This window comes from Mesoplodon bidens (genome assembly GCF_964165515.1).
Source record: "Mesoplodon bidens genome assembly, chromosome: 4".
In the NCBI taxonomy this organism is placed as follows: Eukaryota; Metazoa; Chordata; class Mammalia; order Artiodactyla; family Ziphiidae; genus Mesoplodon; species Mesoplodon bidens.
The window spans coordinates 125140935-125160551 of record NC_138160.1 but is presented as its reverse complement, the minus strand read 5'-3'; the positions used below and the strand labels follow the sequence as shown (position 1 = coordinate 125160551).

Below are 19617 nucleotides of genomic sequence, written 5' to 3'. Positions count from 1 at the left end.
AGCTCCTAATATGTATCCATAAATGCACTGTGAAGGAAATTGCCAGTCTGAAATAATGAGTCATGTTGAAACTTAAATACATTAGGGAGTTTTTTGCTGTAATTTTCTGTACCTTTATGATTGCTCTTATTTATTCTTTCATCACCACTTACCATATAATCTTTAAAAACTGACAATTACAATACAGTAGCAGCTATGTTACCAATACTAATAGTAGCCCAACAAGACTTCCAGAAGTGTGTCACAAAAATCTGAGCATGATTAAGATCCTTGATAGGATCAAATGCAGGGCCACTTCCTACTTCTCTTACACAAAAAGCAGTACCCAAGAAGAGCATTTAAAACCTTTTAGCTCTTCATTTGTAACCAAAGCTTATGGAAATTCATTTCTGTTTAACTACAGGGACAAATACATTTTGGAAAGAAAGAGATTTTAAAATTCTGGAGCCATGGCTATGTTAATTAAATACACACGTTTCTAGACAAAAAGGGACTTCCATTATAACAAAGAGATTAGAAAAGGTAATAATATCCACCTAAAATTACTATTCTACTATAGTCTTTAAAAGACCTTAACAGCATAATCAATCAATTATTATTCATTTTATAGACACCTAAATCTGTAAATATGTAAAGACAAATCATGTGATCCATTCAAGAGCAGGCAGACAGCTTACCTGTGGAACTAAAACTCAGCTGCAGTTCCATGCAAGTAAAATCTATCACCGCATATACATTTTTCTAACGTTTATCTGTACAACAAATTAATGTATTCTAAGTCTCAACCAATAATCACCTTTCAGTTAAAATAAAGAACCAACAAAAGAAATTTCCTAAGTTTAATGGAAGTTACAAATGAGGATTCCTTAAAGTTCACATCTTGCACAATAATGTCCTAAGAACATTTCAATTATCTATCTTTTAATTCAAAAAATAAAATTGACTAGAATTAATTTTTATTAGGGGAAATGAACAGAAATATTGTCCTAAAATTGTCTTATCTGTAAAAACCTCAAATTTGTCTTTTTCCTTCTAAATGAAATCTCCATTGCAGGTACTGACACATCCACTGAGCTGGCCCTCAGCTTTACAGATTTAGACATATACCCAATTTGAAGAACAAAGAGTAAAGGTTCTCCCTGACCTTAAGCCCCAAGCCAAGAAACACCACTAACTACTTTAGGAAAAAGCCAAGGCTACCTAAGCCTCATCCATTTTCAGAAAAATCTACATGTTTCTGAATGTGAGCTGTTTTAAGTTCTACCTCAGTGTGATTTTTGTTTCAGAGGTGAGACAAGTAATGACTACGCTACTGGGCCACAAGAAAAAAACCTCCTGATCCTAATGTGTATCAACAACCATTAAAAATGTTCATACTTAGGACTTCCCTGGTGGTGTAGTGGTTAAGAATCTGCCTGCCAATGCAGGGGACACGGGTTCGAGCTCTGGTCTGGGAAGATGCCACATGCCGCGGAGGAACTAAACCCGCGTGCCACAACTACTGAAGCCTGCACACCGAGAGCCTGTGCTCCGAAACAAGAGAAGTGCCCGCTCGCTGCAACCAGAGAAAGCCCGCGCGCAGCAACGAAGACCCAACGCAGCCAAAAATAAAGAAATTAATTAATTAATTTTAAAAAAATGTCCATACTCTTTTGACTAGTAGTTGTACTTATGGGAAACAAACCTCAGAAAATAAAGCCAAACGTAGAAAATATTATGGGTACCTAAGAGACACTAAATACATATACATGTATTATATAAAAACAGCATTATTTTTAACAGAAAAAGTAAAGTCAAAGTAACCACTCTTATTGTTGTTTATGAAACATTAGGCATCCAAAGTGATGGTTACAGAAACAATACACAAAGATTAAAATGCTAACGTCAACTGGAGAAATCAAGATAAAAAATTTTACATTTGAGGGACTTCCCTGGTAGTCCAGTGGTAAGGAATCCGCCTTCCAACGCAGGGGATGCGAGTTCAATCCCTGGTCAGGGAACTAAGATCCCACATGCCGCAGGGCAACTAAGCCCGCGCACCACAACTACTGAGCTTGTGCACCTCAACTAGAGAGCCCATGTGCCCTGGAGCCTGCGCACCACAACTAGAGACAAGCCCGTGCGCCACAACGAAGAGCCCACGTGCCACAGCAAAGACCCGATGCAGCCAAAAATAAAAAATTTTTTTTAAAGTTTACATTTGAGCCTAATTACAGCTACATGAAAGTTCATACACAGAAGAGAAACTAGAAATAAATATATACAAATAATTTTATCCTCTTCTGTCCCGTCTACATTTTCTGTAACGCAATGCTTTTATTTCTACTTATAAAAAAGTAGAAAAACAGGAAGTCTGACACTGAGATCTATGTTCAGAATATTCCCTTGATAAGAAAGTACTGGAAAAGTAAGTAAAACCTGAGTTGATTTTATCAGAGTATAAGTGAATAAATAACTATTAATTTCTAAGAACCTGTTAACTCATATTAAGAAACACAAATATTGGTACTTCTACTTCTTTTCAAATGAAAGATTTCATACTCTCCTTCATTAATTAGGGGCTTTCATAAATGAATATGATGTAGAAGAAAATATCCCTAGATTTATCTGGAGGGGAAAATATATGACTCTCAGTTATATCTCATTGTGATACTTGGACTATGGCTCCTAGTGCAGTAGCCCCCAGCTAAGCACACCCAGAAAATTAGACTACTAAAACAAAATCTTACTTTTCTAATTGTGACCAACCTAAATATACATATGAGGATATTGATTCATTTAAACATTTACCGAGTCTTAACAAAATGCCAAGCATCTTGCTGGGTAATGGAATTACTTTGAGCAAGACAGACATTGCCCTGCAGTCACAAGGCTAAGAGATGGAAATGAAAACAAATAATTATAGTACAAAATATCAAATGGTTTAAAAAAAGAGATTAATAATGAAGTAACAACACTGTGAGAGGATGAGACAAGACAGTGGTAGGAAACATAAGGCTATAAAAGCAATATATGGCTTCTAGCCTACAACGATTGGGCCAGGGAGAATGAAGTCAGAAATATTTAGGAGGTGGACCAAAGGACATAAGAACAAATACCTTCCTAACTTAGTATACTATAACTTGCCAAGAAGTCTTCCGGTCAAAATAAGTCTTTCTGTGAAACAGTGAACGGTCTCCTTAAACAAGTCCCACAGGACTTTAGAGGCACACCAATTCTATAAAGCCACTACATACATTTCAGAAAATTATCACTACTTTTTGATCTTAAGAACATATTTACAAAATACTCATTTTACCCTTTTAGTTTATTTATCAGGGAGATGTGATGTAACAGCTGCTACATGGTGATTTTTCTTCCCATTTGAGCAACTGCAGAGATTACTAGTCAGAGTTAACTTGATAAGGACTGCAAACCTATAAGCAGCATGTAAACTTTAGAGTTCAACCCAAGTATACACCCACTGACCACCGAGTCATAAAATGACCTCAATGAACATTACTGCTGCCTTTTCCATCATACTCAGAAATGAAACAGTCAATCTCCTGGTGCATTTTTTTTTACAAAGACCTGAACTCACAGAAACTGCACACCAAGTCCTTTCACTAGCAATTCTTGTCCCTACCTATAGGGCCTGTAGAGAATCTAACCCTGTCATGCACTAGACTGATTACTTTGTAAGAGGCAGCAGCGCTTAACATTAGTAAGTAAAATATTTTTGCAAAAAGAGTTCAACATATTTTCACATTTCAAAAATCATAAAATTTCATTTATATTTAATGATTCTGAGGTACACAAAGCACTTTTTAGAGTCTGCATCATAATACTCATATCATATTTGTGAGGTAGGTAAAAGGTTAAAGTAATTAACTCTGTTTAATATAGGAAGGTTAGACAATCTCTCCAAAGTCAAACAGTGAATCACATATAGAACTAGAAGCTAAATGTCCTAAGTCACATAATGATGCTCTACTAAAATAGATAGATGATAGATAAATAGATGGATACAGCTGTCCAAAAAGTATTACAAACCCTATCACTCTTTTTAAACATATTATCAGGGGGCTTCCCTGGTGGCGCAGTGGTTGAGGGTCCGTCTGCCGATGCAGGGGACGCGGGTTCGTGCACCGGTTTGGGAAGATCCCACATGCCGCGCAGCGGCTGGGACCGTGGGCCATGGCCGCTGGGCCTGCGCGTCCGGAGCCTGTGCTCCGCAGCGGGAGAGGCCACAACGGGGAGAGGCCACAGCGGTGAGAGGCCCGCGTACCGCAAAAAAAATAAATAAAAATAAACACATTATCAGGACAAATTTTTGTTATTCATAGCTTTTTTTCTTCCAGTTTTATTGGGATATAATTGACATACAGAACTATATACATCTGAAGTGTACAGCATTAATGATTTGATTTACATACATGAAATGATTGCCATAATAAATTTAGTGAACATCCATCATCTCATATAGACACAAAATAAAAGAAAAAATACACATTTTTTCCTTGTGATGGAAGTGAGGATTTACTCTCAACTTTCATAAGTAACGCAGCAGTATTAATTATATTAGTCATGCTTCACTTCCCTAGTACTTATACATGTTATACCTGGAAGTTTGTGCCTTTTGACTATCTTCAATTCCCCTCCCGCCACCCCCCACCTCTGGTAGCCACAAATCTGATCTCTTTTTGTATGAGTTTGTTTGTTTTTGAAGTAAAACTGACCTACAACACTTATGTTAGTTCCTGGTGTACAACATAGTGATTCAATATTTCTATACATTACAAAATGACCATCACAAGACAAATTTTTACAATAAGCCTAACAAGCAGCAGTAAATTAGATGTATTTGTACGTATTTAATATATGTAATATAAAAAACTTAAAACATTCCTCGTTAAAGACAGCATTTTTGGTAGAAATGCATCTTTGTTGTTGAAAAATGCTTGCCTGAACATTTTCTAAACTTGTAGAAATTTCTCTAGTGATTGATTTATCCCCGAGGTTTACTTAGACCCTTACTTTTAAGGAGTCCAAATACTTAAAATGAGCAGTTATTTCTAATGAAAAGAAACCCAACATGTCCTACTTAAGCATAATCCCTACACAGTCTCTATAACTAGGATACCTAGGAGGTTTTGAAAGTGAAGAAGGGTGAGGACCCCAAAGAAGATCTGTGAGTTCAGTCTGTTCATGCAGTGGTAGGAAGAGACAAACTCCTTGACTAAGATGGTTTCTCTCCCCTTTACTGCACTGCCAACAAAAATGGTACTGGGTTTCTCACAGCCAGTTAAGGAGTCATTTCTTCTAGCCTCCCTCCTTCTGATTTTCCTCTAGTAAAGTAATAGACATGTCCCACACCTACAAAAGGAGTGGAAGGAAACAGATAAGCTCTAACAGCATGAGATTTCTTATTTGTCTACAGGGAATAATCACATACAAACTAGACTGGCTTAGTAATATCCTGTTACGTGCCTTCATTTCACTATGACAAGGTGGACCATGCTTAAAAATCCCTAAAAATCAAAAACTTTTATAAATTTAGTTAACTTTTTTTTTTTTTTGGCCACCCGTGTGGCTTGCAGGATCTTAGTTCCCAGAACAGGGATTGAAGCCGGGCCCATGGCAGTGAAAGCTCAGAATCCTAACCACCGGACCGCCAGGGAACTCCCTAAATTGAGTTAACTTCAAATTAAGCTAAATAAGAAAGTGCAATAGGAAATGATGTACACAGCTACAGTATGATTCCAACATATCCACTGCAACTACATTATATGAAAGCCTAACAACTGCTCTGAAATGCTATGTTGTAGCAACATGCCAATCTCCTATGAAAACTTTCTTGAATCTGGAATATGCAAAAAGTAAATTTACAAATACAACCCACTTCAGCATATCATTTATTACATTTTAGAATGTCTAAACAAAAAATAATCTCCCATGACGACATACTAAGAATGAAAATATACGTAACCTCAGCATTTGCATTTTCTATTTCTTATTAACACCTTCATCCAAAATCATTACTTACATGAGTTAAAAATAAGTATTTTAATTTTGTGGTTCTAGGAAAATCATTTGTATTATTAAAGTTTAAGCAGTGACTTTAGATCTTTTCTAACCCTAAAAAAGTAACAAAATTTTTCTTAAAAGAAAAGATGCATGATGTGAGCTTTAAGTTGAACATATACCCAAAACAAATGGGGAAACTAAACAGAAATAATCATTTCGAAAGATAATTTTTACCCATGAAAATTACAGAATATCTATGAAAAAATCAGTGTAAATAGTCAAAAAAAACCCTAGTGAAAACACCCTTAGGAGGTTTAAGTTCCCACCCAAACTAAATTCTGACATTAAGAAAGAAACCAAAAAACATTACCCAGACCAAAACATTTCAGGGAACTTAAAAAAAAAAAATAGCAATTAACTATAATGTTAAAACTTGTCACCTTCTACCCAAAACATAAAGTACACATTTAATACTTTCAAAAGGATCTCTAGGGCCTCCCTGGTGGCGCAGTGGTTGGGAGTCCACCTGCCGATGCAGGGGACACGGGTTCGTGCCCTGGTCCGGGAAGATCCCACATGCTGCGGAGCGGCTGGGCCCGTGAGCCATGGCCGCTGAGCCTGCGCGTCCGGAGCCTGTGCTCCGCAACGGGAGAGGCCACAACAGTGAGAGGCCCGCGTAACGCAAAAAAAAAAAAAAAAAAAAAAAAGGATCTCTACCAGAAAACTAAAAACACAAAGGTAAAGAATATTCTAATAGACCTTCTTCTATTTCTAGCCTCTTCCATATATGGGCAATTTCACTAAATCTACTTCATGATTTCCCACCTTCATTGCCATCTTTGTGCTCCAAACTTGTTACTGTGTGTAGGGAAAGTATGATGCACACTCAAGAGGCCCATATTCTTCTATAAAACTTTCAAGGGTGTCCAGAAGTCCCTTTCACTTTAATCAGACCATCACTAATGTAAAACTCAGAGGCCCTTAGTGTACATTTATTCATACCTGTGCTCTACTCACACACTCCTCGTCCTCAGAAAGCAAATAAATATTTCAGACATCAAAATGCTCCTAATGCTGTCTCCCTTTCCCATCCTACTCCTTTCACAAGGCTGACACACTGGACTACAGATGAGTCTTCCTAGGTGTTACCATCCCAACCCAAGAAACCAAAATGGCAAAACAACAAACGTTAGTTAACAGGGTTTCTCAGGAGGACAAGGAAATAGACAAACAGGGAAGTAAGTAGCTGTCTCCCAACAGCCCCAACTTCACCATACCTCCACACCTCCCCAACTACCCCTTCTTTCTGCCTCTGCAAAAATTCAATTTTTCCACTAAAGTGATCTGATCTAATGAATCAAAGCCTGCCCTTCTCTTCATCTACCCCTTTCCTTTCAGCCAGAAAGCCCTCCCCTCCACTAGGAGGATAAGTAAGAAGGAGAAATGACAAGGGGGCAGCAAATGATCCCTTCCCATGCCTTCCTTCCCCAGAGGGTGAGCTAGCACCTCTCTCCAACCCTCCCTCCAGCTTTCCCTCTTTGCTCATGGAGATGTGTTTCAGAGACTACCTGTGCCCCAGTGTCCCAAGTAAGAACTTCACAACCTTGCCCCTTGAAAATGATTACAAAACCAACCAAAAGTTCATACCGCCGCTATTCCTTTCAAGGGTCCCAGCAATATTTCCACAACACTACCCAAAATATTTTTTAAAAAACAAGCCCCGCACCGATAATCCTACACCCCAATATCTTCAGTTGCCCTCTCAGGACTTACAAAACTCATTCTTCCTACTACCCCCCCTTTTATCACTCCAATACCTGTATCCAAAAATCCCTAGAAGCTGCCGGTATACCCCTCCCAGCCCGTCCCCCAATAATATTAGATACCAGGGTAGTCCTTTCAACCCCCAATCAAACTTACAAAAATCTCAATTTTCCCAACCCCTAATGGTAGTTAAAAATCATCAGCTCTCCTGGCACTATCAACTCCTCAATAATAACATCCCTCAATAGGCTTATCAGGTTCCCAATAATTCCTAAAACACTTCGATGCCCACAAATCCCTTTCAACTACCCTACTTTAATTCAATATTCTTGAACCTTTAGAGCTCAGTAATAGCTACACATCTCTCAATGTCCCTACTCTCCCTTTCTCCCCTCATGTTTTCAAAAGGTCCTCGATACTCTGCTTCTAGATCTTTTAGTCCCGGAATAATATTATTTGTAAAGCCCTTGGTATCCTGATACTCCCTTCAAGAGCCCGATATTCAAATTTTAAAATCCCTCGACAGCCCCGCTTTCTCCCTCAGTTCTCAAAGAGCAATGTTTTAAATTCCCTCACTTCCTTCTGCCCCTTTGAGCACCCCAATATTTACATTTAAAAAACCCTCGCAGTCCTCCCCGCCCTCCTCCCCTCCCCCGGCCCCCCAGCCATACCGCCTCTACGCCCCTTGCTCTCCCTCCCCCCCCCCACCCTCACGATGGTGATAGTACTACAGAGAAGACATCGCCGGGACCTCCCGACCGCGGTCCCTCCTCTCCGCCCTCCCCCACGCCGTTTCCCCTCCCCCCACACCCCCGCGGGCCCCCAACGCCCACGTTCGCCAGCCCCGGCCCAGCCTGCCTCACTCACATCGGCTCCAATAACTTGGCCAGCCAGGACTTGAGGGCATCCACATCCTCTATAAGCATGGTGCAGGGAAGGCGGGCTCTGCCGCCGCTCCCGTTCGGGCCGGCCGCGGGTCGCCCCTCGCCGCCTCCTCACGCCTTCTTCACAGCTCTCAGTGCCCCAGCCCACCGGGCATCTCAGGGCACTTCAACCTACTCCCCCGGCCGGGGCCTAACAGGAACTAACCCAAGAGCCCTCACTCAACGTAGCACGACGGCACAAAGGGCGGGAGACAGCGTCGAGTGACGGAGGCGGGAACCAATAGGAGACAGAGGGGCCGTGCGCGCAAAGCCAATGAAAAGGCTCATCCGCCCCGCCCGCCGGTCGTACCCATGAAGGAGGAGGGATTTAGCAAGGTAGGTAGAGAGCTTAAGTGAACTCCTGGTGCAAGATGGTATCTTGGAGAAGGTGCTGTGGCTCTTAAAGGGGCCGCGGCGCCTTTTTTTTTTTTTTGACCACGCCGCCGACCGCCGCGGAATACCGCTGTCTGCTGCTGGAAGTGCGTGGGGGAACCCGGCGAGACCCTCAGCCTGGCTCCTTCCTCTCGTTTTTTCCTGGAAGCACACACTCGTGTCCCGAAATGACTCAGCTGTAGTAAATCTGCAACACAACGTGCAATACGTTCACGTTCGACATATCGCACAGAACGCAAAATTTTACTTTTTTTCCTCGCACACTCATTTTGCTCGGCACGCATACCGGTATCTTTTGCTGCTGTGCTTAAATTATGCAAAATGCTATGGCAACCATGCCTTGGACTCCAATAATCGTCATTTTTAAAACGTGGCGCAACGGTTGTAAAAAGCTGAGGCCATTTCAATTTTACCAGTATTTTAAATGTATTTTTTATTTAGGAAGAAAAAGGATTCCAATCTTTACAAAAATTCTCTCTTCATTGCCTATCTAAAATTCGGTGGGAGGATTTTGGTCAGAAAAAAAAAGTTTTTAAAAATAATTTAAAAAAAATTGAAATCACTGAAATAGACAGTTTAGTCTGTACTAGATGAAAAATCCCTTTTGGAGTTTTGAAATGACTGGCTTGGCACTGGTGTTAGAATGTTTATTTAACAACAAATACTGAGCACCTGCTATATACCAGCACTGTGTAAGGCGCTAGGATTCCAATGGTGAGCAAAACAGAGTCCCTCCTCTTAGAAAGCTGAACAGTATATGGGATAACGCATTATAATCATAACACTATGAAAAATACCTGATGAGCACACACCTCGTATAAAAGAGACAGGTCAACCCAAAATAAGCAGGCATGCTATATATATATATGGAGCAGGTGTAGGCAAACTTTTTCTGTAAAGGGCTAGACAGCTAATATTTTTGGTTTTGTGGGCCATGAGGTCTCTGGCCAACTACTCAACTCTGCCCTCTTGGCATGAAACAGGCCATAGGTAATATGAAAACAAACGACTGTGGCAGTGTTCCAATAAAACTCACATGAAAATTTCAGAGAATTTTCACAATATATTGTTCCCTTGATTTTTTTGTCAACTATTTAAAAGTGTAAAAGTTATTGTTACCTCGCAGGCGTCCAGAAACAGATGCCAATATGGTTTGGCTTGCAGGCTGCAGTTTGTGGACCCCTTACCGTAGAGTGATAAAAGCGAAGTGCACTTAAAAATCATCTAGTGAAACTCCTTCACTGACACCTCCTCCCCAACTTTGCGTATGAGAAAAAAAGCCCAGAGAGACTGAGTGATTTACACAGAATTGCACATCTGTCAATGGAGCAGAAGTAACATCCACATCCTCCAACAGCAAGCCCAGAGCGTTCCCACATTCAACTGTTGCCTCTTCTTCCCTCTCACCTCCCCTTCTTGCTTTATGCTTATCCACATTTTCCCTTTACTTCTTTCCACTACAGAGATGAAGTGTTACCCCAAAATGACAGAAATTTTAAAAAGAGAAATGTAAAAGTGATTTGATTAGGCCTAGGACTAGGCAAGAACTTGATAGTGTGATTGATATGTAATAGGAATTGCCTTTATCACAGTAAATCACTCCTCTGCAAGAATTTCAAAGTACTTTTCAAATGTATTTATAGAACAAATTTTTCAAGCCTTACTTCAGAGGTGAGGGTGTTGAGATACCAGCTTCCTAGAGACCAAGGGCATCATTTAACCAAACACAGAGAGTAGAACAGACATGATTACAGTAGCAATATTTGGGTTTGGAGACCCTGGATAATTTATTCCTTTCCCCCTATTTTTCAAATGTGATGTTACTACTTTTATAAACTGAATAAAATAGATTGATGGATATAAACTAGTATTTTGAATGTAGATGTTGAACTCCAAACTGTGTCTTGAGAAAGTGGCATCTATAGAAGAGTTGCTTTTCCAGAAATGGAAGTGGGATACAATACCGGCAATCCCACTCCCATGCCTGACTCACTCCATTTGCTAAACATTTGGTTAAGATTTGGTCAGTAGCCATGGCCCAGAATTTTCCATATACTTTATTTGTTGTATGCACAGAACTGACTCATCTGAAGTCCATGAATGAATGAGGCACTGGTTTCAGTCATTCAGTTATTGGGCTACCCTGAAGGCAATGCATACACATATGTACTAGTTCAACACACCTATACTTAGTGCTGGTTACCAGGTACCAGATTCTCTGTTCTGGGCTGGGGCAGAGACGAAAGTTTGAAAAGTTATATCCATTCACTGCCTTTCGGGAGCTCAGGTTCTGGTGGTCTAATAGTCATGCGCTGGAAATGATAATCAAACCCAAAGTTGAGTACATACCCTTTACTGGCCCTATGCTAAATATTTCAGTGTATTTCTGCCTCTCATGCTCACAGTACACCTGTATAGTAAACAATATTCATAGACAAGAAGATTGCATCCCAGAAAGTCATGAAGCTAATGAGTGAAAAAGCCCAGCCTTGACCATGAGTGATTCCAAAGCCCATACCTGTAACCTTCACTTAATCACCTCACCTGCAAACACTGACATACGAACTATGTGGTTCATTCAAATTTCATTCAACAAATACATAATGAGCCCATTATCATCTATTAGGCACTGCTCTTGGATAATACAGAGTAAAACTGGTTTTAAATAAATGTTCTTTCCTTAGTTAATTAAGGTGGACGTTAAAATGGATACTTGACATATACTGACTTTTCTCTCAGTTTATTTATTTTCACACGAGGAGAAAAAAAGAGATGCCAGTTTATCAAAGACAAAAGAGATTATTAATACGGGGCATTGAAAAGAGAGACTAACACTACAAGAAGAAAACACATCTAAACCATCCTTATTCAAACCAAGTTCACTTTCTTGGCTTGAGGGTAACTGTGCCTCCACCAGGAAGAACTGTCAATGGTGTGATTTCGCACAAGTGTTGACAGGATTAGACAGGCTTTCCAAAATCAGAGTGTATTGTGCTCACTTTTTTTGGAGGGATTATGGGGGGGTTTTTGGTCCTTATTCTCCAACCTGTGGCTAAGAATGTCCCAGATGTACAATAAGAGAAGTTGAGGGTCATTTTTGAATTTTCTCTGTGAACCTTACAATCACAATTTGCTTCCTTTACATGCAGTTAAATTAAGCTTTGGTGGAATTTCAAACTAGGAAGCTCATGCTTACAAACAGACCCTCTCATGTCTGTACATTTGTAAATAATCAGCTAATTGAACAAACACATATCAAAATATCAGTCTCTCCTGAGTTTGGTTCACCTGGAGCAGCCCACCTGGCTCAGAGAAAAGTCACTTCAGTAAAAGTCACTTGAATCTTAGTTTTATGCAAAGTCAAGGTGAGTTGACAGCCAAATAGTTTGTCAGTCAATTGGAATAGTCTCTCTTCGTTATGGAAATAACAGTTTGTTTTCCTAGGAGAACTACATTAAAAGGGATTTTTTAAAAAGTTGCTTCACACTAAATACCTATAAGAATAGCTAGGACTTCCCTGGTGGTGCAGTGGTTAAGAATCCGCCTGCCAAGGCAGGGGACACAGTTTCGAGCCCTGGTCCAGGAAGATCCCACATGCCACGGAGCAACTAAGCACGTGCGCCACAACCACTGAGCCTGTGCTCTAGAGCCCACGAGCCACACTGAGCCTCCGTGCCCTGGAGCCTGTGCACCACAACTACTGAGCCCGCATGCCACAACAACTGAAGCCGGCGCGCCTAGAGCCCGTGTTCCGCAACAAGAGAAGCCACTGCAATGAGAAGCCCGCTCACCGCAACGAAGAGCAGCCCCTGCTCACCACAACTAGAGAAAGCCCGCGCGCAGCAACAAAGACCCAACACAGCCAAAAAAAAAAAAAAAAAGAATGGATAACATAAGAAAAAAAACACCCCAAAACTGACAGTGCTGAATGCTGATAAGGAGGCAGAGAAACTGGATCACTCACACTTCACTGGTGTAATGTAAAATGGTAGCTACTCTGAAAAACACTTCGGTATTTTCTCTAAAAACTAAACATGCAACTACCATATGACCCAACAATTACACTCCTGGGCATTTACCCCAGAGAAATGGAAGCATATGTTCGCACACAAAAACCTGTACACAAATGTTTAGAGCAACTTTATTTATAATAGCCCAAAACAAGAATCAGCTCAGATGACCTTAAACAGGTGAATGGTTAAACTGTGTGACACAGCATACCATGGAATGCGATTCCATGCTTCTCTCCAACAAGGAAGGAACTACTGATACATGCAACAATTTGGATGAATTTGCTGAGTGAGGAAAAAAGCCAATCCCCAAAGGTTACATATTGTATGGTTCCATTTATATAATACTTTGAAAATGACGTAATTTTAGGAGCAGAAGACAGAGATGGGGGTGTGGAGGGAAAGTGGGCGTGTTTTTTAAATGGCAGCATGAGGGATCCTTGTTGAATTGGAACTGTTCTGTATCTTTTATTTTTATTTTTTTTGCGTTACGTGGGCTCTCACTGTTGTGGCCTCTCCCGTTGTGGAGCACAGGCTCTGGACGCGCAGGCTCAGCGGCCATGGCTCACAGGCCCAGCCGCTCCGCGGCACGTGGGATCTTCCCGGACCGGGGCACGAACCCGTGTCCTCTGCATTGGCAGGCGGACTCTCAACCACTGCGCCACCAGGGAAGCCCTGTTCTGTATCTTGAATGTGGGGGTGCGTATGGGAACTACAGAGAGGATGACATTGTATAGAATTATACACACAGAGAGAGACATGCACAAATGAATACACATAAAACATGTCAATGTCAATATTCTGGTTATGATTTGCAAAATCATAAAACTAGAGTTTTGCAAATGTTGCCATTGGGGGAAATTAAGAAAAGTGTGCAAAGGTTCTGTCTGCATTATTTCCTACAACTGCTTATGATTCTACAATTATCTCAATTTAAAAGAAAGTTGTTTCACACATAGAGAGCAGTGTCAACAGGGAGAAAAGGTTGAAAGTGGCATCTCTGGATGTGTGTGTACCAGAAATAGTCCATGCCCCATTCTTGGAGATCTTCATAGGGACCTCAGTCTGCCATCCTTACAGATTAGAAAAGCAAACAGGAGGAATGTGCAAAGCTCCACTGCAGTAGGGACTGTTTTATTTTTTAAAGCAGGAAATAGCAACAGTAGACCGACCAGACACCAGTTCCCTCTGGTTACCCCTCTGATATTAGAAGACAACTGCCCTCTCTTCCTTGGATTGAATAAGCCCCTTGGGATTTGGACACATCAAATAATAATAACTCATACTTCTTGTGTGCCAGGCACTCTGGCCAACAAACTCTGCAAGGATTAGCCTCTTTCAATTCCTGAATTCAGCCTTTCTTTCTTTCAAGAAATATTGATTGCAAACCTATCATAGGCAAAGCGCTCTTATAGGCCCTGGGGATACAGCAGCGAATAAAATAGGCATTCTCTTGGAGATCTATTTTAGCAGGAGAAGAGTGATGACAAATAAACAACTATATCATATGTCGGGGGGATACATTCTATAAAGAAAAATAAGGCAACGTGATGGGAGAGAGAGTGATGGGGAAGGACTGAGCAGTGGTCTGGAGGGTGTTAGTCATGTGGATATCAGGAAGAAGAGCTTTTCAGGTACGTGCAAAGACCCTGAGGCAGGAACTAATTTGGCAAGTTTGAGGAAAGGAGGAAAGCCATAGGGCTGGAGCAGAGTGAGCCAGGAGGAAAGTGATGGTAGAAGAGGTTAGAGAAGTAGTTAGAAGCCAGATCATGGGGGACTTTGTTGGCCATAATAAGGACTTTGAATTTTTATTCTGAGTGAAACTGGAAGACACTGAAGGTTTTAAGCAGAGGAATAAAATTGTCTGATTTAGTTTTTTATTTTTAAATATGGTAACTATGGCTGCCTCATGGTAATCAGACTGGAGGGGACAAAAGTGGAGGTAGGGAAACCAGTTAGAAAGCAATAATCCAAGCAAGAAATGATGGTAGTTTGGACTAGACCAGCACTGAAAGAGATAGTAAGAAGAAGTTGGATTCTGGATATATTTTAAAAGTAGAGTCAATGAGTTTTACTGACAGATTAATTGTTGGTATGAAATACAAAAAGGACTCAAGGATGACACTGAGGTGTTTGGCCTGAGATGGGGAAAATGAAGGAGGAGCAGATTTAGGGAATGGCTGGTAGATCATGAATTCAGTCTGGGACATGAATTAGACATTAGACATTGTATTAGACATTGGACACAGTGGTAGCCAGCCTCCAAGATGGCCCCCAAAGATCCTTACCTTGTAGTTTTCACACCCAGGTATACTTTGCTCCCACATTGGATCAGGGCTTGTCTGTATGATCAACAGAATACACTAGAAATGACAGTCATTGACTTCCAAGACTAGGATAAAAAGAATTATAGCTCCTATTTTGGACCTTTTGTTCTGGGGAAAGCCAGTCATCACGTCCAAAGGCACTCAGTCAACCCTTCACAGAGTCCCACATTGAGAGGAAATGAGGCATCTTACCAACAGCCAGGACTAACTCTCTAGCCTTGTGAGTGAGCCATGTTTGAAGCAGATCTTCCAGCCTGAGTAAAACCTTCAGATGACTGCAGCCCGGGCCAGCATTTCACTGCAATTTCATGAAAGCCCCAAGCCAGAACTACCTAGACAAGCTGCTTCCAAACTCCTGACCCACAGAAACTGTGAGTGATAATTAATGGCTCTTATTGTTTTAAGCCACTAAGTTCTGGGTAATTTCTTAGGCATGATAGATAATTAATATAAAACTCCAAGTAGAATGCCAAGTAGACAGGTGGATCTGAGAGTCTGGAGTTCATGAGAGAGATTGGGCCTTGTGTTAAAAACTGGGGATTCATCAGCATGTAAAGTGTGTTGAAACCATGGGCCTAAATAAGATCACCTAGGAAGTGAGTATATCTAGATAGAAAGGCCATTAGGGCATTCTCCTATTTAGAAGGAAGGGGAGTAATATCCAGTAGAGTAAACTGAGAAGACTTGGCCAATGAGGCAGGAGGAGAACAGAGAAAGAAGAAATGTGCCTCAGGAAAGATGGAGTTTTCAACTGTGTCAAATGTTGTTCTTGCATCAAGTAAGATGAGGACATGGAATTGACCATTGGATTTGGCAGCATGAAGGTCATTGATGGCCTGGACAATTCCATGAAATGGAGGAGGTGAACACATGATTGGTCAGAGTTCAGGAGAGAAAGAGAAGAGAGGAATCAGAGATAATATGACAGTTCTCTTGAAGAGTTTTACTGTAAAGGGGAGTAGAACAATGAAGGTACCAAAAGGTGTGGTGGGATAGGGAGGATTTGTTTGCATTTCATTCTGTTTTTGTTTTGTTTGTTTGTCTGCTTGCTTGCATTAGGTTAGAAGATATGTATGAATGTAGATTGTTATGATCTAGTAGAGAAATGAAATTTGATGATGTGGAAGGTAAAATCTCTTAGTAGGAAAAGACAATGCGATTTAGTGCACAGATGGAATGTAGGTCTTAATAGGAGCCCTGATTATTCATGATAAATGAAAATAGAGCGCATGTTATGGGATGGAGGTATGATGGATGTAGAAAAAGAAACTCATGGAAGTTATTTACAGACTGCTATGTTTTCAGTGAATTAAGAAGCACTCATCAGCTGAATGTGAGGAAGGGGTGCTGGATACTTGAGAAGAGAGGTGTGAAGACAAAGCATCTTAGGTTTCTCAAACATTTCAAGCTCCTTCTCACCTCAGGACCTTTAATTACACTTGCTGGTCCTTTTGCCTGGAACTCTTTTCCACACATCTTCTCATGGTTGAATTTTCTCATCAGCTCAAATATCACCTCCATAGGAAGGCCTTCTCTGACCATCCCAACTAAATTAACACCCCATTTCCCTCCTCTAGTTATGCTCTATCACATAATCCTGTTTTATCTTCATAGGGACCTCAGTCCCTATGAAAGCATTTTTCATGGTCTGAAACTTTTTCATGTATTTGTTTTCTCTACCCCATTCTAACTAGAATTTTCATGAGGTCAAGGATTTTGTCTTACTTGTTCACATTATATTCTTAGCGCTGAAAACAAAACCTGGTATATAATAGATGTGCAATAAATATAAATGAATAACTAATATAATCATCAAAATAATATTGCTAGATAACTACTATTATTATCACCATGTTACAGGCCTAGGCAGATCAAGTGATTTGTTCAAGGTCAGCAAGTTTGGAACAGGGTGGGATGGTGTTCAAGATTCAAAGTCAGTCAATCTGGTAATGGAGCCCACATTCTCGGACCCTATATAAAATGACATCTAGAGGAAGATACTGACTTCTGGCTACAAAGATAATGGGAGCCTGACCAATGAATAAGAAAAAAAAAAGTAGGACCATGACTGTGCTCTTATATAGTTTAGACCAGTTTGATTTCATTGTTATTGTAAAAATAGGAATACTAAATATTGTAAATGCACAAAAGAAATTTAAAAATTTAGCCACTGAAATTGGAAACTCAATGATATGTAATTGCTTGTCTTTACCTATTTCTTTTTTTCTCCTCCTTTTCTTCTTTTTTTTTTTTTTTTTTTGCGGTACGCGGGCCTCTCACTGTTGTGGCCTCTCCCGTTGCAGAGCATAGGCTCCGGACGCTCAGGCTCAGCGGCCACAGCTCACGGGCCCAGCCGCTCCGCGGCATGTGGGATCTTCCTGGACCGGGGCACGAACCCGTATCCCCTGCATCTGCAGGCGGACTCTCAACCACTGCACCACCATGGAAGCCCTCTCCTCCTTTTCTTCTTTTCCATCCGTCTGTCCATCCTCTCCTTCCCTCCTTCTGTTTCTTAAGAAGCCCTTGGACTACTTCACAGTGGTGATGGAAATGCTGGTAACAATTTAGATAGGTAGGTTATTTAGGAAGTCAAGTGTCACATTTCCCATATGACCCTATGACACAGCTGGCAATTCTCTGTGCAATGTTGACAAGAGCAGGCTAAAGCATATGGATCCTGAGTCTGGAGTGGCATGGTATGAGTGAGTGATTTCTAATTCCCAAGAATTACAAGTATCACCACTTTAGGAGAAATCTAGGCAACAGGGGTTTCTCAAAAATTTGGTACTGGAGAAGTGCAACTTCTCTAATTTGGTTACATTTGTCTAAATATAAAAGTCTCCCTAATTAATATGGCTACTTGTTCCTAGTTCATGTCAATCAGATTTAGAATTCCCATTAATTAAATGACTGTCTTAGTCTGTTCGGGCTGCTATAACAAAATACCACAGATTGGGTGGCTTATAAACAGCAGAAATTTATGTCTCATAGTTCTGGAGGCTAAAAGTCTGAGGATCCGGGTGCCAAGCATGGCCGGGTGAGGGCCCCATTCCAGGTCGAACACTCCTCTTTGTATCCTCACAAAGTGCAAGGGGTTGGGGAGCTTGTGGGTTCTCCTATATAAGAACACTAATCCCATTCAAAAGGGCTTCATCCTCCTGACCTAAGCTCCTGGCAAATCTTAATGCCATCACATTGGGCATTAGGATTTCAACCTATGAATTTTGTGAGGACACAAACATTCAGACCAGACCACAACACTGATCAAACTGGCTTCCAGTATTAACCACTTCTCTTTCTTTCTCTTTAGATTAATCTTTCTTGAGCACTTAGCCCATGAACCACACATTGGGCTAATTACCTTCCTTGGTATAGCTCATTGTATTTTCACAGCAGGCCTAGGAAGTAGGTACTGTCATCACACACATTTTACACGTGGGGACCCAGAGTCCCCAGGTTGAAGGAGCAGAGCTGGCACAGGACAGAGCTTCAAGTCAGACCCCAGCATCTGCCTCCAATGCCGGTGAGCACAACTACTGCACACACGCTTCCTCTGCTGCCCAGTAACTGTCGAAGGCTGCACATAGAGCAACCCTGGGATCAGCTAAAGTCCATAAAGCATAGAAAGATCTCCTTCTCTTTATATTCATTGCCTAGGTCATAAAAAAAAAAAAACAACTGTTCACCATTCAGGAAACATAAAAGTTAAGGTAGAACACTAATGTTGGAAAAAATAACATTTAAAAACAAAAGGTGTCTGGGCTTCCCTGGTCGCGCAGTGGTTGAGAGTCTGCCTGCCGATGCAGGGGACACGGGTTTGTGCCCCGGTCCGGGAAGATCCCGCATGCCGCAGAGCGGCTGGGCCCGTGAGCCATGGCCGCTGAGCCTGCGCATCCGGAGCCTGTGCTTCACAACAGGAGAGGCCACAGCGGTGAGAGGCCCACATACCGCAAAAAAAAAAAGGTGTCTAATAGGGTAGGGAAGTGACAACTATATTTATTGAGTGCCATGTTTGTGGAACAGAAGTGTGAAAATAAATGCCCCCATTTCCTTCCTTGAACTGTGTCATATAAAGGTTGGGAGGTTAGGTAAATATGCATGAAAAACAAATATAAAGAGACTCAGAGACAAGCCAAAGCTATTTATAGCTTTATGTATCTGAATTTAGAAATGCAGATTCAATTGAATTGAGTA

At 41.0% G+C, this 19617-nt stretch overlaps 1 protein-coding gene across 4 annotated transcripts in view; it reads right to left on the bottom strand.

Moving 5' to 3' along the window:
• Positions 1-8873, bottom strand: part of LOC308616247 (RNA-binding protein 27) — a 70543-nt gene extending 61670 nt beyond the window's left edge. For all 4 annotated transcript variants that reach the window (XM_081232482.1, XM_081232484.1, XM_081232483.1 and 1 more), the window contains exon 1: positions 8638-8873. In XM_081232482.1, coding sequence (XP_081088608.1) covers positions 8638-8696 — 59 coding nt within the window. In that variant the 5' untranslated portion in view covers positions 8697-8873. The remainder of the gene's footprint in view (positions 1-8637) is intronic.
• Between the last annotated feature and the right edge of the window lie 10744 nt (positions 8874-19617).